Source organism: Trifolium pratense, linkage group LG2, assembly GCF_020283565.1.
Source record: "Trifolium pratense cultivar HEN17-A07 linkage group LG2, ARS_RC_1.1, whole genome shotgun sequence".
In the NCBI taxonomy this organism is placed as follows: Eukaryota; Viridiplantae; Streptophyta; class Magnoliopsida; order Fabales; family Fabaceae; genus Trifolium; species Trifolium pratense.
Genome location: NC_060060.1, coordinates 6,579,217 through 6,605,600, shown reverse-complemented (window position 1 = coordinate 6,605,600; position 26,384 = coordinate 6,579,217). Strand labels below are relative to the sequence as shown.

Below are 26,384 nucleotides of genomic sequence, written 5' to 3'. Positions count from 1 at the left end.
AGCATGGTTAATTTGAATCAGCTGCCGGAGTACCGAGAGGGTGATCCAGTACTGAGTATGAGCATAGAGGATATGAGTCAGATGCTTAATGAACCAGTTCATTTACAATTTTTTGATCCTACTGGGCAAACAAGTGGAAGCAGTAGTGGCGGAAGCGGTAGAAATAATCAACAAACTGCTTTCACCGAATACCAGAGATCATTAAATCCACAACAAGACTTCATAATCCCACATGAAAACCCAAATCAACCCCAAGGCAACTTCTTCCCAAATCAAGCCCCAATTAACTTCGTTCATAGGCCTGTGGCACGACCTCCTTCGCGAACGTCACTCCCCGGAGTCATAATACACGAGGAAGGTAGAGGCCGAGGCCGAGGCCGAGGAAGGTCGCGTCAGCCAACAGACACTGGCAAGGGGAAGCGACCACTATATCAGCCGCCTGACCAACGTTGATGTGTAATTTTAATAATCTGTTGTTGATTATTATTTGTTTAATTGTTTTCTTTTTGTAATGACAATATTATCATTATATTTAATTATGCTTATGTTAAGTATTTTTATTATGCTTTTTATTAAATTTTAATTTTAATATTTTTTAATTATTTATTATGCAGTATATTTTTTATTTTAAAAAATTAATATTAATTTTTTTTAAAAAAATTAATAATTTAATTATTTAAAAATCAAATACTGATTTTTAAATAATTAAATTATTTAAAAATCAAATACTGATTTTTAAATAATTAATATTTTTTAATTATTTATTATGCAGTATATTTTTTTTAAAAAAAAATTAATAATTTAATTATTTAAAAATCACTGATTTTTAAATAATTAAATTATTAATTTTTTTTTAATCAATAAACATTACTGACGGCTCCAGGCCGTCACAAATGTATGTGATACTGACGGTCCTGGGCCGTCACAAATGACAGGCGTTTTGAATTGACAGGTTAGCATTATTGACGGCTCCAGGCCGTCAGTAACGTTATTGACGGTCCTGGGCCGTCAGTAACCATTACTGGCGAGCTAATTACTGAGGGCCTTAGGCCGTCAGTAATGCATGCATTTTAGACGAAATTTGTGCATTACTGAGGGCCAAAGGCCCTCAGTAAATGCATGTTTTCTTGTAGTGTAACCCATCAACAAAAAAACCCGCATTAGCTAATCTATCGGCACAAGTATTTCCTTCTCTATAAATATGAGAAAATCTAAAACGGAAATTTCTAACGATATGGAGACAATTTTTCCATTTAATTTTCAGCTTCCAAGGAATCACATTCACATTAGTAAAAGCTTAAACTAAGAGGATAGAGTCACAAGTATTACCCAATACTTATTTATATACTATGATTATTAAAAAAAAAAACAAGGAAAATTTAAATTAAAGACTTGAGTGATTTATAATGTAAAATGGTTTGGAAACTAATTAGATTTTATACTTTTTTGAAGTGCAAATTTTGTTTTTATTCTACTCTAGATTATGCAAGGTCGTCTCATTAACATGAAATAAACTTGAATTCTATTTCAAATTTAGACATTTCTTTCTTTTTCATGACATGATTATGAAATTAATTAAGTTTCCAATTTTTTTTAAGCAACATGCATGTTAGAAGAGTGATCAACATTAATGACCAATAAGGCTGAGAGGAGTCCGTAGCATGAATATTTTTATTATATATTATGAATGTGTAAGTGTGTCATACATATTAAATTAGGATAAAAGATGTTTACCGTAAATACTTTTATATTGAGTTTTGATTTTCGTCCATATACTTTAAAATTACTCATTTTAATTTCCTGTTAATTTTTAGTTTTGATTTTAGTCTCAAATGTTAGGTTAATTAACTGTTGACTAACGGAAGTCCACGTGGCGCTGACACGTTGGATTCTTTTGACATATGGTATCCTACGTGGACTGTCACGTTATATATATTTAAAATAAAATAAAATAAAAAATTGGTCAAGAATAAAAAATGTTTGTTTTATTTAAAATAAAAAATGAAATGATTTAATCATTATTTTTACTGTCATTTTTGTATTTTACATGAAGGGATTATACATCTTCGTTCAGAATAGACAGTTTACTCTTCACCCTTGCCACCGCCGTCGCCGTTCGTTCCTCTCTCGGTCTTTTCTTCGCCAGGGTGATTCCGGTGGGTGAGAGAGATCGTCGGCGATTTCGGTAGTATTTTAGAAACGGTGGCGGCCAAATTTTTCTTCACCTCTTATTCGATTATGTTTCTGCCTCTTTTTGTTTTGCTTTTTTTTTTTTTTTAATGAAAGTGGTAGTGATGTTGTGGTTTTTGTGGTATTGATGGTTGTTGGGGAGGATTTGAAGTTTTGAGGTTGTTATTGTGTTTTAATGGTGAAAAATAGTGATGGTGTTATATGCTACTGTGGGAAGATGATTATGGTGGTTGAATTTTGAAGGTTGAAGGTTAAAGATGGTGGTGGTGCTTAACTCTCAGTATGTTTCTACATCTTTGATACTGATTTTCTAGTTATGAGTTTTGATGGAAAATGGTGGTGATGGTTTGATGTTAAAAGAAACGTTTGTTATTCTTGACCATAATTTTTTATTAAAATAGTTTATTAATTTTTTTTTATAAAAATTATGACGTGGCAGTCCACGTAAGAAGTCATGTGTAAGCGCCACGTGGAATTTCGTTAGTCAACAGTTAATTGACCTAATATTTGGGACTAAAATCAAAACTAAAAATTAATTTGGGACTAAAAAGTTCCTCTAAAATTTTCTGTTTCTAAAAATATTCCATACTATTAAGTTTGTTTGACAGAAGCTTATGTGGCATGCTGACGTGTCTATTTTTTATGATTGAGCTTTGATTAGTGGCATACACGTGACATTTACTTATAGTAATGGATTAAAAAAATTGAAAAAAAACATTCACCAAAAGAAAAAATGAAAAAAAAAAATATATATTATATATTAAATTCAGAAAATTAACAAAAAGGGAAGATTGGAAGAAGGAATACGACACATGTTGTCTTCTTCCATTACCAAACTCTAAATCTCCAAATTCATAAAAATATCAAAAACCTTAATCCCAAAATTGTTTTCTTTCCTTACACGGAGACCTAAACTTTTCGTATGAAATTAATACTAACAAGTTCATATTATTCATATATGAATAAGTTGTCGTTGATAAAATTACAATCATAACTATCGTACACAACACTACAATCTTACAATGACGAATAATTTTGCAACATAACTAATTTCACACTATACAATATTTACTCTACAATAAAAGAAATCGCGGCAACGCCATGACCTGTGCTTTACGCACAGGTATTATAGTAGTTTCAATTACTACCTCCGTCCATAATTACAAGACTCTGTTTGACAAAAATGTATTATTCATTTATCTTGTTTTGACCGTATTTGTTTTAAATAATATATAAATGTAAATATTAGCATATAAGATCTTATTCAATTTGTTTTGATGACTATTTTCAAAATATTAAATTTTTATAATTTTTACTAATAGACAATTAAAAATATTAGTGATCAAAATTATGCATCAGTGTACGTGCAGTGATCAAACAGAGTCTTATAATTAAAGTTTCAACAATTTCATTACAATTCCATTAAGATTCCTAATTAAAAATAAACAATACTTAAAACAATTTGTCACGTTTCTCCAACATATTTCAAACTCAATAAAGTTGCAACTAATTCATCTTCATTTCGAGTCTCTTAGTTTTACTTTTAGTAATTACACCCTCTTGTTGTCTTTCGACTCAAGGAAACGAACCTTTTAATAACCACGAACTTTTTTATCACCTTTGGATTGCAAAAAGAGTCTAAAGATTAAATAATCTTTTTCTAAATATACATATGAATAATATGTTGAAAGGCATATAATCTAATTAAAAAATGAATAATATGTTGAAAGGCATATAAATAATTATATGTTAGCAAAACCTTAAGCTGTTAAATTTATTTGTCTTCTTATTTATATTTATATGCCTTTCAACATTATTTTTTAATTAGACGTTGAAATTCTAACTTACACTTACTTTTTTCATCCTTAATTATAAGTAAAAATCAACTTTTTAAATTTATTATTGAATAATTAATGTATCTGAATTATATTATAAATCAGATAGATCAATTATTTAATGGAGGGGTACCGTGCAACATATATCTCAGTGAGTGACAGTGTAATAATTAAAGACTTGAATATCATGGGACAGGACAATGAATTTTGAATCTCCTTAAAAAATGGTGTGACATTAATGAAAAATTGAATCCCATTTGACGTACTACTACATGATTATTGCTTGCTTAGGTGTTTGGTCCCATTTATCATTTATTTATATTGAACTGTATCAGCTTCGTCCTTTGTCGGATTCTGGGATTTTGATTGGTTTTTACTTTTTACTATGGGTAAACTCGTGCGTTGCACGAGTTCGATTAAAATAGATAATTAAAATATTTTTATAAATGAAAAATAATAGTTGTGGTAATAATTAAGTATAACCAAACATAGTTAAATATATAATAATTTAAAATATGATTATATTTAATATTAGTATATGTATAAATTTTTTAAAAAATATTAGATTTTTTTATTGATTTATATCGTAGTTTTGTTTATATTATTTTAATGTAATAGATCTTTGATAATATCTTATAAGTTTGAAGGGATGCATTATATTCTATTTTAATGGTGTAGTCGTATGAGATTTTATCTTTCTTTATATGAGTTGCAATTGTATAGTCACATATCACTCTGCGTTTTATTCTTGATGTATCCTTTATTTTATTTTTTCAATAAGAGTTGGAGGAATGCATACATACATGCTTTTTTTTTATCACATAATCTCGTTTTTTGAAAATTACGTATAAAATAGAATAAACGCTACTGCATATAGTTTTTCTACTTACTTCTCTCTCTCTCTTTTTTTTTAAGTCTCTTCTCACATATTCATTTGGTGGAAGGCTAATTGCAAAAAGAAAAAAAAAACTACTAAAGTAAAATAAATGGAAAAATTAAATCTAAAAAATGTGGCTCATATTAAAAAAAATTCACATTATGTTTAATATGAATCTCTTAAAAATTATCTATTACAAAGTAACTATAAAGTTAGTAGGTACTACATATTAAAGCTCTTAACGACAGTGTTTCATGTTGACAATAGATACATAGTCAATACCTTTAAAAGAAACAATAGAATGAGATCATAACGTATAAGAATATTATATTGCAAATTAAAATTTTAAGTAAATTATATTTTCAACACATTAAGAGTCAAACATAATTAATATAAAAAAATGAAGAGAAATAATACATTATCTTTTCTATATATTACCTCCGAAAAAATTTCTCTAACGATGATATCTAAGATGCACAAGCACAGTCATGCTTTAGAGCTGCTTAATGAATCCTATTAGTACTCTAGAGCTGCCAGAGTTGAAGTCCGTCATCATACAACTATCTTACAATATTGGTCGAAACTTATCATCACTAACTTATGCAAGTTTACTGCAGTTTCTATAAGCTCTTATGCGAGATTAATTAACTTTTTTACCCAAACACTCAAAGTAAGTGTGAACAATATATAGTATGAATAAATTGTATAGAAGTGTGATCTATACATGTCTATATTTTTAATTATTGTCGTGATATCTTCTAAAATACTTAATACAATCGTTTTGAGATTTTCTTTCACATTCTTATCAACTTGAAATGCCAAAGAATAATCAGTATGTTTAGTAGAAAAAGAAACAAAGTTAAGAGCCATTGTTTTTAAAAAAATTATATAGGGTTCAAAATAACAATGCATGCTTAAGGGAAGATATATGAACACAAAGTAGTAACTCACGATAGTAGTGACACTGACAGTCAAAGGTATGATATCACTGCAAAAATTACACGAATGAGTTTCTTGCCATCAATATACAAATTGACGTGTTGCTAAATAAAAAATATGTGTTTTTTTTTTAACATTACATATACAAAACTCTTAGTTTAAGTATAGCTAAATTACTTACGTATAAACTGACGTGTTGCTAAATCATCACAATTCACATCCCCAAGATCTGTTCCATTGTTATCTTTGAACAATTTGAACCTTAACAAAGTAAGAAAAATGGACATGGATATTAAAAATAGAATAAGCTTTAAACTTGAAAACACACCAAATAAAACCTACAATATGAATAGTTGAATACCCAAACATGTATGACTCTTCTTGCAAAAGTCTCAATATATATATGATAAAATCTCCATGCTAGCTAGTATCTATATATATTTACTATGTCTATGGTTTCTTAATTTTATGAACGTATATGTTTATTATTGGAATTCTTTGAGTCACATAGCATAATAACCTCTCTAATTATATTTATTGACCTTATGTATTCTTTTCATAAGGTGTGGGTAGATTGATTTTCCGTATTCTTTTTCATTAAGTTGATGTCATTAGCGATATTTATTACCTTTTAATATAATGTATTAGTTTTTTTAGATTTAATTTAATAAATTAAAAGAGATAATATTAAGATTTTAACAAAGATTGAAAACATTTTCTTGGAGTGCCACATCATCACAATGAAGGCCTAGGAGCAATTCAACCTTCCTTTTACGAGTAAAAGATAGTGTATACGATGAAATATAATATAAACATACTACAGAGAAAATATAGTGATCAATGAAACAATATAAATATGTGTAGGAATTGAAAAATGATGTTAAATGGTGATTTTTTATTTTGGTACAAAGGGTGATTTTTAAACAAAGGTATAAAGGGTGATATGAGAGTTGGGTCTAACGTCTTAATTAGCTTACAAACCGACTTATAACATGAGAATTGTTTCTTACTTATAAATTTATGTTTAGACCAATTTATACCGATGTGAGATTTTTTAACATATTCTCTCACGTCCAGCACTAGGGGTGCTCGCGGTTCGGTTTGGATCGGTTTTGAGGCAAAAACTCATCCGACCAAAAATAAATTCATTTGCGGTTTGGTTCGGTTTTAGATGACAAATAAAAAAAATCTGATCCAATCCGATCCAATATTATGTGGTTTAATTTGGATTGGTTTTTGGATATCCAAATTATAAATTGTAATTTTTTTTTAATAAATATAAATATTATAAAAAACACTACAAAATAATAGTTTGACATTTTTGACAAAATAAATATTAAGTTTGATGTAAAATATAGGTGGATTCTAGGATGAGGGTTCAATTAAGTCCCTCACCGGTGTACCACTTAAATATATGTATGCGGTTTGGTTCGGTTTGGATCGGTTTTAAGAAATCAATCCGAAATCCGATCCGATCCCGCAGTTTTCACAAAAGAATATCCAAACACATCCAAAAAACTTCGGTTTTTTGCGGTTTTCGATTTTTTTGGATCGGTTATCGATTTTTATTTGGATTGGTTTGGATTTGAGCACCCCTATCCAGCACTATATATTGGACTTAGTGTGTGGGTATAAATGGTGGTGACCGAATGGATCTTGGAGAGACTCTGATATCTTCTTAGATTATTCAGAGTTCAAACTTCGACATATGTATATAAAATGTGATATTCATACCAACTGAGTTAAGGTTACAAGACTATTACCCCTTATATTGTTATTATTTTACAATAATTTTTTGTAATTAATTTTTAACTTAAATGTAGTTTTTCCCCTCCAAATTTTTCAATTGTTTGGTTTTGGTTCCTCAAATTTTAATTGCTCGATTTTAACCTCCAATATTTTATAATTGTTCGATTTTGACCCCTCAAATTTTAATTGCTCGATTTTAAAAATCAAACAAATATGAAACTTAAAGGTCAATTACTAGGTCGCAATGGTTTTTTTTTTTGATAAGCAAAAAAATGAATTATAAGGAGTACAAGGGGTACTCAACCCTTACAATTCAGAATAGATCACTTTAGATGCGTTGAAAACAATCTAAAGGATTATTACGCCATTCAGAAAAAACTAAATTAACATTGTTCCATGTTCGGCCTATAAACCAAAACCAAGAAAAATAAACAATTTGCTCCACTAAAGATGATATGTTGACACAGTCTCCTCTAAAAATAATGTTATTACGCGTGCGCCAAATACTCCATGTCGTCGCCAGCCAAATTATATGACGAATTCGCTTGCTATGGTTGCCTTTTTCTAATTCACCAAACAAAGTGAAATGGCTTGTGACGTCCTCAAAAGAAATCACATTAGTGCCCAACCAAACAAATATTTTCTGCCAAATTTGTGAAGTAATGCAGCAAGTGAAAAAGATGTGTTGTATGTCCTCTACCTCTTTGAAGCAAAATACGCAACTTCTCTCATGATTATTCGTGATAATACCTTTGCAAAATAAAGCCTCCCGGGTTGGTAATTTTTCAAGTAACAACCGCCAACCGAAAACGCTAACTTTTGATGGAACATTGTTCTTCCATAATCTTTTCAATGCTGCCACTGTATTTGTATCAAGAGTAGTACCTACACGTTTGTCCTGCAAAACCATGTACGTTGATCGAACCGAAAAAGAACCATCAGAATTTGATGACCATCTTCGCCTGTCGCTAGAAGCTCTGTTAGGCCGAACTTGTTCAAGCAATTGATGCAATTCATTGAGGGATTCAATATCTGCATCATCAAGTGCTTCCATCCAATTAAGTTTCCAAGACCACATGTTGTTATTCCATATCCCCATATTTGAAATGCAAGCATCTTTATGAGTTGATTTTTGGAACAAAGATGGATACAGTTCACTTAACGGTTCCATTCCTAACCATTTTTCCTTCCAAAAATGGTGTGATCAATGGTGTGATCAATGAGAGACGGCCTATCATAGTTTATATTTTTTAAACATTGATTTCACTCATTCATTTATTAGTTGTATTTATGATTTATATTTTTTATTGAAAGAGTGTATGAAATTTTTTGGTGGAGATCGCAAATTTGGTCTAAATTTAAATAAAATATTTAATAATTTTTGCTCTTTTTAGAACACACATAATATTGAAATTTACTTTCATAAAAAAAAAAATTTCAAATTTACTTCAATTCGAACTCCAAACGTATGAAAGCACAAATATGAATCACCTTGTTTATTTACGAGGAGAAAAATAATGACTTCAATATAGTGTCATGTCTACCGTGCATCATTTGGCTATGTGGTGCACGGTGCATAAGTTATGAATAATACTATAATGAATATGAATTTTAAAAAATCTACCGTTGGATTAAAACTGTATATCATATAGATCATTCATGAAAATTTTTAAAGAAATTGAAATCATTTGATATGTTATTGAGAACATCGAGTTTAACGGTTTATGAGTTTTTAATGAATATCGTTAATCTTGATGAGTTTAAATAATACATCAAATGATTTTCAATTTCTTTCAAAATTTTGTAAAATTGATTAAAATGACCAATTTGAAGCTTTTTAAATATACGAGATCAAATTGAAACTTAAAATAAATATAAGGGGTCAAATATGCAATTAAAGCAAAAATTTAACACTACATCTAAAACCAAAACTTTAAGGCACTAGTGAGTAGTTAAGTAACCAAAAAGGAAAAGAAAAGAAAAAATACGCATTAAAAAAGTAAAATTTAAATTTTTAAGATGTTGACTACACAAATTCTAAGATAATTTTACTATTTTTTATTACTTTAACTAGTGGCCAAAAAATACAGTGTCCGAAGATACTGGTTATCTTTTTCCAAACTTTAAAACATGTTGAGTTTATGTATTTTCTTATTTATATTATGTCGCTCAATATTCAATTTTTTTGTTAGACGTTAAATTATAACTTACACTTAGTGTACAAGAAGATATATCTCAGTCAGTACAAGATATATTCAATTAATTTTGACCTTTAAATATAGCATAAAAGTTATATAAATGTGATATTTTGTGACGAATGGAGTATATTGCAATTGTATGCACAAATTTCAAAATAAAATTTTTATATTAATAAACTTCCTTTGTAACATTTTATAAGGAAAAATGTACTTTTTAAATTCATTGTATGTTTAATATATTAGGTCTATATAATGAATCTACACTTTTGCTTATAAAGTATGAGTTTGTCTAACATGTGCAATATTACACATGTTAAAGTAACTATTTAATGAAAAATAATAATAGTAACTATTTAATGAAAAAAGAGTAATAAATAGTTAAGAGTATAATAACGGTAAAAAAAAAAGTAACTATTTAATGTAACTATTTAAAGTAACTATTTAAAGTAACTATTTAATGTAACTATTTAAAGTAACTATTTAATGTAAATATTACACATGTTAAAGTAACTATTTAATGAAAAAAGAGTAATAAATAGTTAAGAGTATAATAACGGTAAAAAAAAAAGTTAAGAGTATAATAGGAAAAATAACATTAAATGTTTCATTGGTATTATAAAGTGACTTATAATTTGATACAAATATTTTCTCAAAATAACTTACAATTTGGAACGAAGAGAGTAATTTTTTTATAAAAATTAATAAATTATTTTGTTGTGAGAGTGTGGATGTCAGCATGAAATGTTGAACTATATTTAATTTTTTTAGTTCTTGTTTCTTTTTGCCTTCTTGCATACTTTCTGCGACCACAAATATAAATAAAAGTGCACTTTTGATTATATATTGTGACCGGAGGGAATATCTACACTTCCAATTGTTTCAAAATTTCCTTTTCTTAGACCCGCAACACTTCCAATTGTTTGAATATCTCAGTTAGGTTCCTTATCTACACTTCCAATTGTTTGAATATCTCAGTTAGGTCCCAATCAAGAGATGAAGATAATCAATATATTGTGTTGTGCCATTCATTTGAGTAGAGATCAATTCTCTTCTTATTTACTCCGGATATTTTGAGATAGTGTGTTGGATGTTCCTTTCCTATTGCCGGGCTTTATTTAGTGAGTAATCAGTCAATTTAGTCCCTAAACTATCACTCTCTCACCAACTTAGTCCCTAAACTATTAAAACCAACTAAAAGGTCCCTAAACTATATTCACATCCTTCAATTTAGTCCCTAAACTATTTTTCATCCATCAATTTAGTCCTCCATTATATTTTCCTTTAACTGTTCTTTAAAACTCTAAAATCCAAAAGCTACTTTTACGCTTATATCTCTCTTCTCGATCAACTCTCTCAAATCATCTCAATCTGAAAACCCTAGCGCCACCTATACGCTCCAATTCCGGTTGTCGTCGTTGTTTTAAGGTACGTTTTTCATGCCAACACAAGGATTAAGCTGAGGATCACGCAATGAAGTACCTTCTACTTAATTAGTGCTTTTGTTTGATTGTTGCTTATAATATTTGGTTTTTTGTAATGATGCATGCTAGTTTTCTAGTAATGAAATTATGGTTTATGATTAATATTGTTCGTTAGTTAACTATGGATTGTGATTTAGTTAGTTCTTTTGATGGATAATGGATTTGTCGACTTATGTAATGAATTTGATGGATTATGGTTTAGTTGATTTATGTAATGAAGATTATGGTTTATGGTTTAAATTATGGTTAAGTTTGTTTTTTGGTTTTTGTTGATTTAGCAGTAATGTTTCATTTGGTTTAGCAGTAATGAATTTGTGTTGTTACTAGGTAGTGAACGAATTTGTGTTGTTACTAGGTAGTGAACGAGACAAAGGATGATTTAGCAGTAATGAATTATGTTAAAAATGAATTTGATTTAGCAGTAATGATTTAGCAGTGTTGTTACTATTTTGTTGTTTTTAAAGATAGTTTAGGGACTAAATTGAAGTATTTTTTATAGTTTAGGGACTACTAACAGTCACTTAACGGAAAAGTTAATCGAAGGACTAAATTGAAGGATGTGAATATAGTTTAGGGACCTTTTAGTTGGTTTTAATAGTTTAGGGACTAAATTGAAGGATGTGAATATAGTTTAGGGACTTTTTAGTTGGTTTTAATAGTTTAGGGACTAAGTTGGTGAGAGAGTGATAGTTTAGGGACTAAATTGACTGATTACTCTTATTTAGTTAGACAAATATCTACCTTATCATTCCAAAGGGACCATTTGATGCACAATATATGTGGTTAAGAAACTAAAAAATTAATTCATTGAATCTTATATATACGGAGAACGGACACTCTTCGGATTAGACGTGTTCCGTGTTAAGAAGTCTCACATCGATTGTAAGATGACTTAAATGTGTGTTTATAAAATAGATGCAATCCTCACCTTACAAGCCGATGTTGTAAGGTTGAGTTATGCCCAACACTCAATTTTAAGATGGTATCAGAGTCTCTCCATGATCCGTTGGGCCACCTGCTATTAGGTTTTCGCTATCGGGCCACCCACCGTTTATATTAACGCACCAAGCCCAATTATGTTGGGCGTGAGGGGGTGTGTTAAGAAGTCTCACATCGGTTGCGAGATAGCCTAAATGTGTGTTTATAAAGTAGATGCAACCTTACAAGCCGGTTTTGTAAGGTTGAGTTAGGCCAAACACTCAATTTTAAGATTCCGGTCTCCGACACGATATCGACATTTATAATTACATTGAATTGTATCATTTTTCAGATTATTATCGGTGTTGGCGTGTCTGTGTATTGTCTGATGTCCGTGTCCATGCATTTATATAAAGGACAAGCCCACAAACATCTAAATCATATATCCAACGTAACTAAGGCATATTTTGATTACAATGGCTTTGTTTGGTTCTATAACAATTGTTTGTGCACTCTTTTTCTTCCTATGCATCATCTTCCAAATACATAGAAGAAGATTTTGTAGATACCCCACCATGATAGATTATCCTTTTCTAGGCATGTTACCTCCCCTTCTTTGGAACTTGTGGCATATTCATGATTTCCTAACTGAGGAATTGAAAAAACAACATAGGAGCACTGGTGAGTTCATGGGACCTTGGTTTACCAGAATGAACTATTTGGTCACTAGTGACCCTAGCAATGTTCATCACATAATGAGCAAGTGTTTTGCAAATTATGTTAAGGGTCAAGAGTTTCATGAGATTTTTGAAGCCTTTGGTGATGGAATATTCAATGCCGATTCGGAGACATGGAAATACAATAGGTCACTTTTTCACTCTATTTTCAAACAGAGAGATTTTGAATTGTTTCAAGAGAAACTTATTCGAAATAAGTTGGAGAGAAGCTTGATTCCTATATTGGATCATGTTCAACAAAAAGGGTCAGTGGTGGATCTACAAGACGTCTTCAATCGTTTCACATTCGATAACATTTGTTCTGTGGTTCTCGGATGTGATCCTAATTGTCTTTCGATTGATTTCCCTGATGTCGCGTGTGAGAAGGCTTTTGACCAAATTGAAGAGTGCATATTCTATAGACATGCTATTCCAAAAGGTGTCTGGATATTGCAAAAATTTCTTCAAGTTGGTCAAGAGAAAAAAATGACCAGAGCATCCAAAGAATTTGATGAATTTATATATGCAAGCATAGAGTCCAAAAGAGAGGAGCTAAGAAAAGGTATAAACAATGATGAAATGGGAGACTTGTTAACAGCTTTTATGAAAAAAGAGAAGGAGTCACAAGTAATAGTACATGATGACAAATTTCTAAGGGATGCTGCATTCAATCTCTTTGTAGCTGGGAGAGATACTATAACTTCGGCTCTTACATGGTTATTTTATCTTGTAGCTACACACCCTTTAGTAGAAACCAAGATTCTTGAAGAGATTAAAGAAAAATTTGGGAGCATTAATAATATTGAAAATAAGATAGGGGTTGATGATGTGAAAAAGCTAGTTTATCTTCAAGGTGCTATATGTGAGGCTATAAGGCTTTTTCCTCCTATACCCTTTGAGAGAAAGCAAGCAATTGAAGGTGATATACTTCCAAGTGGCCACGTTGTTAATCCTAATACAATTATATTATTTTCATTGTATTCAATGGGTAGACTTGAAGAAACATGGGGAAAAGATTGCTTGGAGTTCAAGCCAGAGAGATGGATATCTGAGAGAGGAAGCATTGTTCATAATCCATCTTATAAGTTCTTTGGTTTTAATGCTGGACCTAGGACTTGTTTGGGAAAAGACTTGTCTTTTATTCAAATTAAGATGATAGCAATTGCTATTTTGTGCAAGTACCGTGTCCTATTGGTTGAAGATCATGTTCCTATATTAAGCCATTCAATTGTACTTCTTATGAAGAATGGTTTCAAGGTTAGGATAACAAAGAGAGAAATTTGAAACTTGTTAATGTATGATGTGATTAGGGTGGTTTTTGTTTGGCTCAGCGGCTGCCTTGTTGGTTGTGGCTGATTTCTATGTGATTTAGTGTTCGAGTAGGATTGATTGTTATTGTCGTGATGAAATTTGAGTTGGATGGGCGGGTTGAGGGTTTTGGTGTAAGGTCCCACTATGGATATCGGGCATTTTAAGTGTTGTTTTAGCTTATTTTCTTTCTTGTAATGTGATCGTATGTGTTTGTTCTATGCATTGTACTTTTCTTGTGCTCAGTTACGATATTAATAAAAATTTAGCCGTTAAAAAAAAGAAAAGAAAAGTTGTGTTTGGATCGTAATAGTAATATCTAAGGAGTATTGTAGTCTTTAATTTCTTGTATTTTTAATATTGTAAGGGCATGAATAATTCATTCTCAAGAGAATAATGTAATAATAAGTTATTAAGAACTATATAGTGTACACGTATTGACACTCTGCACCAAACTGTTTTTTTTTCACCCTTTGGTTCCTAGGGAAAGAGAGTCCTAGTAGTCTAGAGTTCAGGACGAGTTCTGGCATCAAGTGGTTCCAGTCCCCTCTCAAATATAGTTGCGGGGGATCGAATCGTGGTCCTCCCTACCAAGTTCAGCGTCAATCATCACTGAACCAACTAACATTTGGTCACTCTGCACCAAACATTTGTTATTCCCAAAGGTTTCTACAATTATAGGAGACATAATTAGGCCTGGCAAGGGGGCAGGGACGGATTTTTCCCTCCCCAAATTCAAACCCATAAAGTTCGGGTTTCCCCAAACTCATCCCAAATTTGAGCGGAGATAAAAATGATTACCCCAAACTCATACCCAACAGGGATCCGATATCCCCATCGGGTTTCGGATATCCCCATATCTTTCCACGTGAATTTATATTGTATTTTAGTATTTTTTATTAAAAAAAAGTTAAATGTCCAAAATTATTTTCTCTTAACAATATTTTTTAAAATAAAGAAAAAAAGCATAGAGAAAATAGTTTGTTTAATACTCAAATTTAAAATAAAAAATAAATATATGAATGTAATTTAAGAGATTATTTAAACGTTTCTAATTTAAAAAAGGTGAAATCTAATTATTAGTATAAACGAGGCGAGTTCGGGGACGGATTCGGGGTGGGTATATCAATGTACCCATTATCCGCCCCAAACCCATCTTTTAAAATTGGAAAAAACTCAAACACGAACCCAAACTCGGTCAACTCAAGTTTCCCCCGTCAAAATAGGTATGTTTTGGACGGATACCCGCGAGTATGAGTTTAGTCATAATTAGAAAATAATTGGTTGGGGGTCATGTCCACTGTTTTCTACAATTATAGGAGTCATCAATTATTAACAATTTTGTTTGCACGCATGTTTTTGGAAAATATGAAAAACGTAGAATAAACAACAATATACTTCACGTACGGCTAAGAAATATGGATAGAGTTGGCAATGGTCCAACCTTCAAAATACATATAATTTAACGATACGTGAGACGGAGATATATAGAAATTAAGTTTAGGGGCCAAGTTGTTTAAAAATATAATTTATAGTTAAGAGAAAATTATTTTAAGTTGGACTTTTTAACAACTCTATTTTCATATTTGTTGTATTTTTGTCTTAACCGATGTGTTTTGACATAAAAATACGGCGTTTTACGTCAAAAAAGTAAATTCTAATCACAAAAGAGATTTTGTCGTTAATTCAATATTAAGAACGATAAATAACTTTTTCACTTGGCAAAAAAAGTACCTTTTTTGGTACAAAGAATTTACCATTTTCATGGGAAAAAGTGAAAAACACCCGATTAGATCAAATTTGCGACAACCATAAAAATAAAGTCTAAAACGTTGAATTAAAAAAGGAAACTATTTTCATAAAAGTTTAACAAGATGGGGATAAAAAATGAAATTAAACTAATTAATATGATGATATACAATAGGGGTGCTCAAATCCAAACCAATCCAAAAAATAACCGTAAACCGATCCAAAAAAACCGAAAACTGCAAAAAACCGAATATTTTTGGATGTGTTTGGATGTCCTTTTGTGAAAACCGCTGGATCGGATCAGATTTTGGATTGATTTTTCAAAACCGATCCAAACCGAACCAAACCGCATACATAATTTTTAATAGTTATTTAACTTTTTATTAGTATGATATATTACATTAACATATTAATTGTTGGTTTTTAATTTTCTCAATAACACATATTAGTTCAATTTCATCTATTTCTTTTTACTATTTCATAGGTTTCAAATATATTTGATAATTGTCATTGCAAAATATTAATTTTTAACATATTATGTCTTATATTTTACATAAAATATATTATTTTATCATGTATTTATAACATTAATATTTAAATAAGTAAAATTTAATTTGTAATTTGGATATCTAAAAACCGATCCAAATTAAACCGCACAAAATTGGATCGGATTGGATCGGATTTTTTTAATTAGCCATCCAAAACCAAACCGAACCGTAAGTAATTTTAATTTTGGATCGGATGAATTTTTGCCACAAAACCGATCTAAACCGAACCGCGAGCACCCCTAATATACAATACGTAGTATATGAAAAAAATTACCGTGACCTGCTAGCCCCCATTGTAACTCCGTCCCTACAAGATACGATAGTTAACATAAATAAATTAAAGTATGGATACCTCAATAAAAAAAAAAGAATTTTATTGTATAATATAATATGAATTTTGTCAAAAAAAAAATATAATATGATAGAGTTGCAATAATAAACAAACTCAAATACGTGCATAAAATTATATTATATCATGTTTGATAGCTCAGATATTATTATTCGTAATAATGATCCGATTTGATATTATCCAAATTTAATTTATACCATTGAATTTAATTTGGTTATTTTGGTGTTTGGAATTTTGTGTTGTTTACGTAATAAAAAATACTTGTTATTATTATTACTTTTAACCGTATTAAATTACAGAGCAAAATTATATTACACTTTTCTTCTCTAAATGAATCTCTAATACTCTCCGTTATTAGTTGCACGGAGACTTCTTTCTTGAGTCATCTTAAGACCTTCATACACTCCTCAAAATTGTGTAATATACACATTAAAAACAACTAATAGATTTAGAGAAATCTCCAAATCACTCTCCATTAGAGACATGGAAAACACCACCAATATCTAACTTCAGTTGCTTTTGCCAATAAAAAAAAAAAAAAATTAGAATTTGTCCGATACTTATTGATATCGTCTAGCTAATATAGAAGTCCAATGATGATGTAAAAAAAAAAATTAGAATTTGCACGACCTTATAATTTTTCATTAAACTGCTTCTAACCAAACACCATGCATTTTCAAAAATGTTAATATCATAATACTGTTTAATTGCAAGAGTTAGACGTATATCATTTTAAACGCAAATGTCAACTTGTTAACATGATAGATAATTTCCTAAACAAAATAAGATAAATACTACTCCTTCCGTTCCTTTTTATAAGAGTTACTTTGACTAAAATATATTATTCATTTATCTTGTTTTGACCGTATTTTTTTTAATAATATACATATGTAAATATTAGCATATACTAAGATCTTGTTTAATTTGTTTTAATGAGTATTTTCAAAATATTAAGTTTTTATAATTTTTACTAATAGACAATTAAAAATATTAGTAATCCAAATTATACATTGACGTACGTGCAATGGTCAAATTAGGCCTTATATTTAGAGACAAATGAAGTATTAATTGGTTGGAATGATATGAAGTACCACCATAGAGATATTTGTGATTCACTGATTTCCTTAAAAAATGTAGGAAACTAAACCCGTCATTTCATTATAGTCAAATAGAATTAAAAGAGAAAAATCAAATTGAAAACCAAAGTCGTGCAATTACGACGACAATGTCGTACTATTAATCATTTTCCTACTTTTATATACTATGATGATTATTAAAAAAAACAAGGAAAATTTAAATTAAAGACTTGAGTGATTTATAATGTAAAATGGTTTGGAAACTAATTAGATTTTATACTTTTTTGAAGTGCAAATTTTGTTTTTATTCTACTCTATAGATTATGCAAGGTCGTCTCATTAACATGAAACTTGAATTCTATTTCAAATCTAGACATTTCTTTCTTTTTCATGGCATGATTATGAAATTAAAGTTTCCAAAAAAAATTTAAGCAACAAGTTAGAAGAGTGGTCGACATTAATGACCAAGAAGGCTGATAGGAGTCCGTGGCATGATTATTTTTAGTATATTATGAATGAGTGTCATACAAATTAAATTAAAGGACTATTTTTAAATGTACTCTTCTTCAAACCTAGGCTTAATGACTTCAACTATCTCCCCTTTTTGCTTTAATTACCTTTCTTCGAATCTAGTCTATTTTGTGAAAGATTGTTTCCTCATTGATTTTGACCAAATCAATATACATATAGATACTGACTCATATGTTACATCAGTTATATAAATACTTATGTTTTAGTTGACTTATTTTAATTGATTTATTGACGTACGTATAATTGTTTGGAAGAACTCATGCAGACAATTTATGATATATTTATGAGCAATTTTTAGTTGGACACAATCCCAAAGAAAATTCATTTAGACACACACACCCATAAAAAAAAATCTAAATATTAAAGAATTTAATCACAGCATCTAATATTCATTTTATGTTTTAACTTTTTTAAATTATGTGCGTGTGTCCAACACTTTTTATTTGGTGTTGTGCCTAAGTAATTGTTCCTCCATATTTATATGTTGCCAACTTATTTCTATTCTAAGTTATCCTATAAATTTCTATTCTAAGTTATCCCATAAAAACAACTTAGAGTTTATACTAAAATAATTTGAATTTATTTTATCTTTTGTTATGAGTTATAACTATTCAGAGTGCCTATAGGTTAGAACTATATAACCTTCAACGATTGCACAACTTTTCTATTGAGGAGAGCTTTATCGAGAGCACAACCTTTTCATCGTCAATGTTTAGAACTCCGAATTACTAAATCTCTTCTCCCCTAAATCGGAGGGTTAATAAAAAATAAAAAATAAAAATCATAAAAAATATCCTACAAATAGTAGTTTATTGTATTTTTATATAGTCCTTCCTTTCTTTTTGGATTGGATCTGAAGAAAAAAAAAAAACAAAAGAGTGTTGAGTTCACTTCATTCTCTTGTCTTCATTCTGTCGTTGCTGCAAAAACAAAGTCCCTTCACTTTTCTGGTTCTTCTTCTTCCTTTTTCCTTTTTCCTTTTCTATATTTTTTCCTTCCATTTTCTCATATACATGTTTCTTTTTTATGCTTCTTCTTCTTCTTCTTCTAGGAATGAACAAATGAAACAACAATTCTCATTCTTCATCCACATTGCCATTTCTCTTCTCTGATCAGGTACATTCTTTCTCTTTTTCCTTCTTTCTTCAACCACTCTTTTGCTTTTTTCTTTCATTTAATGTTACAATGGAATAGAATCAAAGAAACCTCATTTGGGTTTCTAAAGAATCTAACTTTTTTATATTGGGTTGTTTCTGTTTCCTGCATTTTGCATCAAAAACTTGTAAACCGTTATTGGGTTTTCATTATTCTTCATAAACAATCATGGGTTCTTGAGAAAACTTATAAAAATCAAATTTTTTATACTATGTAGATGAAGCCTTGTGAGTGAATTTTCTTGATTTTTGTTTTTCATTTGTGCAATTGAAAGTTTCTGAATTGGAAGTCTTTTTAATTTTGGGGTTAGTTTCTAAATTGATCACATTCTGAATTGTTGATTGTGTCTGAAATTGGTCTCTTGAATATGATTTCTTTGTTTTGGTTTTTGAATTTCATTATCTGTATTGAATATTTAATGCAACATTTTTTGTTATTTTTTACCACACATTTTATAATGCAATAGGAGATTGAGATTCTGTTATTTCAGAACTTTTTGAATGATTTATCACAAATTGGTAATTAATCATGTTTAGTTGAATTTTTAGGTGTGTTTTAGGAGGTTTAGATTATGTTATTTCATAACTTTTTGAATGATTTTGACACATTGGTAATTGACTATGTTTAGTTGACTTTTTAGGTGTTTAATTTACTGTGTTTAGTTGAACTTTTAGGGGTTTAATTTACTGTATTGAGTTGGATTTTTATGTGTTTCAAGAGATTGAGAATATGTTATTTCAGAACTTTTTTGAATGATTATTACACATTGGTAATTGACAATGTTTAGTTGAATTTTTAGGTGTGATTTAGGATATTAAGATTATGTTATTTCAGAAATTTGTGAATGATTATTAACATAATGGTAATTGACTATGTTGAGTTGAATTTTTAGGTGTGTTTAGATATCCTTCATGGAGTCACGTTCGCGTATCAATGCATTTGAATCGATATCAGAGGTTCAGAATTCAGTTTCTGGAGTACCGATACGCCACAGCCTTCCTTTAACATCAGGGATTCCTCGTCCTTCGCGGCCTCCCTTATATAGAAATAACGGTGCAGCTTCTTCTTCTTCCACATGCTTTTTGGAACAAAGACATCATCATAATTATCGAACAAAGAAGATTCACCATCTAAACAGCTTTGTAATTAATCAGAAGCATAAATATCAAGACCGGAACAATGAAGGATTGCCAACAAAATTATGCAGCAAGCAACTGTTTGCGGATGATCCAAAGAATTGTGGCTCAAGTTTCACAGTATTAGAATCCAACAATTGTATCTTAGTTCCATCAAAACGAGCTGTTGTTAATCAACCAAAGAATTACCATTGTCCGTCAGAGGTTAGTTTTTGTCCTAGTCCTCAGAGTAGTTTCTATTCAGCCACTCTATATTCGGAAGCGAAACAAAGTTTCACCAATACTGAAGTCAGTGAGTGTGTTAGTGTTGATAATAAGTCGTATGAAAGCGGAGAAATTTCGACTTCGTGTGATTTTAATGATAGTAGGAAAACCAGCATATGTAGAGCGAGTACCGGAAGTGATGTTAGCGACGAAAGCAACACGAGTAGTTTGAGCAGTGCTGTGTATAAACCTCATAAGGCAAATGATATAAGATGGGAAGCGATTCAAGCTATCCGAGCTCGTGATGGGATGTTGGAAATGAGGCATTTTAGGTTGTTGAAAAGATTGGGAAGTGGAGATATAGGAAATGTATATCTAGCAGAACTTAGTGGCACAAGGACTTCTTTTGCTATGAAACTCATGAACAAAACCGAGCTCGCAAGTCGCAAGAAACTTCTGAGGGCTCAAACGGAAAGAGAGATATTGCAGTCTTTAGATCATCCTTTTTTACCAACATTATATACACACTTTGAGACAGAAAAATTCTCTTGCTTGGTAATGGAGTTTTGTCCTGGAGGTGACCTTCATGGGATCAGGCAAAGACAACCTGGGAAGTATTTCTCGGAGCATGCTGTCAGGTTAGCCATTCGTTCCTTTTTCTGGTTTCTGCCTGCAATTATATATCTATACATATAACAAACAGACACATATATACAATGTATCTATCTTCTATACCATGGGATTTGTGTGTGTAGTTAAACACGACAGCTGAGATTTCTATTAGTCGATATGATTTATTTTGTGCAATCGTTGAAGTCTGAAAGCTTAGTGAGCTTAGGAATAGCCGTTTTACAAGTGTTTGATTTATGTTTGAGTTGAAAATATATGCTTTTTAATTTTAATATATTTTCTTCTGCAAATATGTATGCATGTTTAGGAGACTTATTAGAGTTTATCTACTGAGATAGACACTCGTGAGAGCTTATTGAAACAGCTTAGGAATAGCCATTTTACAAGTGTTTGATTTATGTTTGAGTTGAAAATATATGCTTTTAAATTTTAATATATTTTCTTCTGTAAATATATATATGCATGTCTAGGAGACTTATTAGAGCTTATCTACTGAGATAGACACTCGTGAGAGCTTATTGAAACAGCTTATAACATGTCTATAAACTGTTTTCAGCTTATTTCCATATGCTCTCTAGGATAGCTTATGAAAGCACATAGCTTATATGAAAACAATTTGACTTTATTGTATCTTTTTGTTATAGAAATAGCTTATACATAAGCACTTAATTATGTCATTTCTTTAATTTGCATTTTTGGGTTTTGGCAGGTTTTATGTGGCAGAAGTTCTCCTTGCTTTGGAGTACTTGCACATGCTTGGAATCATCTACAGAGACCTTAAACCTGAGAATGTGTTGGTGCGAGAAGACGGTCATATAATGCTTTCTGATTTCGATCTCTCTCTAAGGTGTACTGTCAGTCCAACTCTTGTGAAGTCATCAAACCCGATCGCCGAAACGAAAAGCTCAGGATATTGCATTCAGCCAACATGTGCAATGCAGCCAGACTGCATGCAATCTGCATGCTTTTCACCGCGGTTCCTATCCGGAAAATCCAAGAAAGAGAAAAAGTTCAGATCAAAGAATGACATGCATCACCAAGTGACACCTCTGCCAGAGCTAATGGCTGAGCCAACAAGTGCGCGATCAATGTCCTTTGTAGGCACACACGAGTACTTGGCGCCTGAAATTATTAAAGGCGAAGGACACGGCAGTGCTGTGGATTGGTGGACGTTCGGGATATTCTTATACGAACTCTTGTTTGGTCGAACACCATTCAAAGGTTCAGCAAACCGAGCGACACTGTTTAATGTTGTTGGACAGCCTTTAAGGTTTCCGGAATCTCCTACCGTCAGCTTTGCTGCAAGGGATTTGATCAGAGGTTTACTTGTGAAAGAGCCTCAACACCGTCTTGCCTATAGACGTGGAGCTACCGAAATCAAACAGCATCCGTTCTTTCACAATGTGAACTGGGCACTGATCCGTTGCGCTTATCCGCCAGAGGTACCGAGACAGACCATGATGATGAATCTAACCTCAACCGAAAATGAAGTTTCTGGTAATTATTTAGATGTTGATTTCTTTTGATTCTAAACTGTGATGTGTAGTGTTTTTAGACCATATTTCAACTACATTCATGGATCTTCAATTGATGAACTGTTGTGTAAGAAATTCTAAATGCCTTAATTTGAGGAACAAAGTGTATATTTCTCTCATTTACCTCAATCAGTTTCCTATATAACACTGTTTTGGATGTTATGGTCAAGCAACTATATACTATAGTTTATAGTTTAATTATGATATGTTTGAATTTACTAATTTACGTTTATCTAATCTTCTATAAGTACTTATGAGACTGTTTGTGATATCTTGCGGAAAATGCTTCTCACATGAACAAACTATCACAATGTTTCATTAACAATAAATATTAGTAGTATTTACTTTAGATTTCAAAATGAATTGTTCACTTTTGAGAGTCGAATTCATTTGTCATCCATTTTAGATAAATAAAACTTTGCTATATTTTGGTTTGTGACTGTTTTAAAGTTAAACTTGATAATACTTTTAGATAAATGTTAATGTGTGTTTTAAGACACTCCTTAAAATAATTAATTAATAATAAAGTAAAGACTTATGTCTTAAAATAATTGCAATTTTTTTTTTTTTACTTTCACCACCACCAGTTAAATCTGGTTCGAGGGTCAATTCTGACATCAACTGGTTTCAGTCCCCTCCGATCGCAATTACGGAGGATCGAACTGTGGTTGTCCCTACCAATTTCAGCGCCAATCACCACTGAACCAACTAACTATTGGTAATTGCAATTTTTTTTTACTAAAAAAATGTTGCAAACCTTGAATATTGTTATTTTTTCCAATTAAAATAGATAGTAAAGGGTTTATTAGAATTGAACAATCATTCGTCCATCAACAGGTGAAATTGTTAATGTTCAATTGTCTGACTCCATACGATATATGTCACCATTTAACCTTCAAATTAGATTGGTCTTTAATAATTAGTGCCAGACATTAGTTATCTGTATTATGATATAATTATCATAGAAAGTAGTGTGAAGATATTCCAACATTTTCTTAATCAATGCAGTAAATCGCGACACATTTTTTGTGATTAAATTATGGTTTCAAATCACATATGTTGCAAACTATAGCACTCCATTTGATTGATTTGAGACTTTTATTTTGTCAAATAGCCTAGTGGTGAGATTCACACACCTTAATGACGGGGAAGTGGGGGAATCGCTGGTTTGAACCTGCGCTCGCTCAAACACCTCAAATGTCCTTGCAGCTACCAATTGGCCGGGTTGCACTTACGGGACTTGATTTATGAAATGTTCTATTATATATACAGTTGCTGGTAGTTTATGTTTGAAAGAAATAACTAAAGTTGTTACCAGTAATCCTTTTGCACTGCACTAACATTATGAATTTGAACTTCCGGTATTTTAAGATCCTCGAACTTTTAATACTACTAGTATACTTGTGAAAATCCTCGAGTCTGTTTCGTGCCCTTTAAGTGTATGGATTCATGGTGATTATGACAATTGAGTTATACGCAGCTATCCACATAATCAATCTTTTGCCATTGTTGCCTTTCATCTCGTGCCTGCCAGAGTAACTTTGTGTGCTAGTGCATGCAGACCCTCAACACATGGTCTCAAATTTTGGAGGGTCCAATATTTCATAATTGTAAAGGAAAGAGAAACACAAAAGAAAAACATAGTTAGAGTTTTTTTTTTTTTTTTTTTTTTGCCTCAGTTGGCAAAAATATAATTTTTTGAAATACTTACTAATTATTAAATTCCACAAGAAAGAGACAACTGACGTTAACATTAAGGTGTGGGTTTTTTTGTGAAAATTATGTTGCGGTGAACAATGGAAGTCATCATAACTAGTATGGCTGCTAGAGAGAATGCAACAACTATTTTTTATTTTTTTAGGGTGTTGCAAATGGTTCACCATTTGCACATCTTTTGTTAAAAAAAAAAAAACTCCTATGGCGACCTTGAATGAGTCAAACTATGACCTTTACTATTATTATATTTGAGGCTCGATATTATCGTACACCGCGCACATAGGTGTGGACCGGACTTTTTGTTGGTAAATATGTAATAATGTCTAATTCACTTATATGATTGCTCTTGATTAAACTCAAATATATAAGAATATTTTTTTTTCTACCCCAACAATTTTCACTCTACCCCAACATATTTTTCAAAATGTCCATTCTACCCTCATCAAATTTCAGCATATTTTAATATTTTTTATTTAATTGTTTTATAACTTTTTTGGCAGACTATTCCGGTAAGTTTTTATCTTTTCCGGTATGTTAACTTTACTGGAACACTTTTGAAAGTGATCCGGTTTGTAAAAACTATGAATGTGTGTTCCGGTATTTTAAACTGTTCCGGTATATAACAACACAGCTTCCTGGTTTCCTTCAACAAAAAACGTTATTCTTGCACCAACGATGATGTTGGTCAGATTAGGATGAAGATTGTTAGGAATTTATTTCTTTAAATTCTATGAATTGAACAATCAATTGAAGAAATTATAGAGTAGTCCAACAAGAATAGGAAGAAGAGGTGATAAGATAAGTGACGAATTTCAACCTCCATCAAACTGCTTATAGGATCAATGAATTGGGCAAAGTGAAACTTTAGATTCAGAGCTTCAGGTACTAGTATTGGCTCGTGTTTTTTCTAATTGAATTTCCAACCAAACAATGAAAACCAACAAATAAAGAAGAAAGTAGGTAAAGTGAAACTTCAGATTCAGGTACTAGTAGTATTAGGGCGGTGTGTGTGCTTGAAGTGGATCCTTCAAAGATCTCGGTGAAACGGTGAAGACTGTAGAAGGCAAAATTTCTAATTTATTTGAAAATCAAAGAGCCACAAATGGGAAGCACAAAAGCTGCTTTATACGCGTTTCGTCGAATTTCGTCTGTATAGCCTCTCATCTTTAAAAAGCATACTGATACACTTTACAGTGTTATCTTATATATGAGGGCATATTTGTCATTTCAATTCAATAGGTTGGGGTAGATTGAAAATTGTTGGGGTAGAAAAAAAAAATTCAATATATAAACGCTTCCTGACAGTCTTTCGTGACCCAACAACCAACTCGAAACTTTGGAGCACATAGCTTTGACTATAAGAAACATTGTTTTATACGTAAACTATTTATAATATTATTTGTCAAAATATTGCCACCTGCTTTTTAGCTTGGTTTTTCAGATAAGGATCGATGCTAAACAAAGTGATCGATCCTATTATTAGGTGCAAGTAAGGTGTGATTAAAAAGAAGTTACTAAAATAACTAAGTCTAGAGAAAATATGG

At 31.0% G+C, this 26,384-nt stretch overlaps 2 protein-coding genes across 3 annotated transcripts; both read left to right on the top strand.

Annotated features, from left to right (window-relative positions):
- The first annotated feature begins 12,122 nt into the window (after positions 1-12,122).
- On the top strand, positions 12,123-14,493 carry LOC123906653 (alkane hydroxylase MAH1-like). Its single transcript, XM_045956608.1, has one exon. It carries the CDS (start codon positions 12,664-12,666, stop codon positions 14,185-14,187), a length of 1,524 nt encoding a protein of 507 aa, XP_045812564.1. The 5' UTR covers positions 12,123-12,663; the 3' UTR covers positions 14,188-14,493.
- A 4,830-nt stretch (positions 14,494-19,323) lies between these two features.
- LOC123906651 (protein kinase PVPK-1-like) lies at positions 19,324-23,378 on the top strand. Of its 2 annotated transcripts, none has more exons than XM_045956606.1 (4): positions 19,324-19,414; positions 19,516-19,580; positions 20,512-21,597; positions 22,299-23,378. In XM_045956606.1, exons 3-4 carry the CDS (start codon positions 20,531-20,533, stop codon positions 23,113-23,115), a joined length of 1,884 nt encoding a protein of 627 aa, XP_045812562.1. In that variant the 5' UTR covers positions 19,324-19,414; positions 19,516-19,580; positions 20,512-20,530; the 3' UTR covers positions 23,116-23,378. The 2 variants fall into 2 exon arrangements, with proteins under 2 accessions (XP_045812562.1, XP_045812563.1); XM_045956607.1 differs by having other exon boundaries at positions 20,522-21,597; positions 22,299-23,314.
- The last annotated feature ends 3,006 nt before the right edge of the window (positions 23,379-26,384 follow it).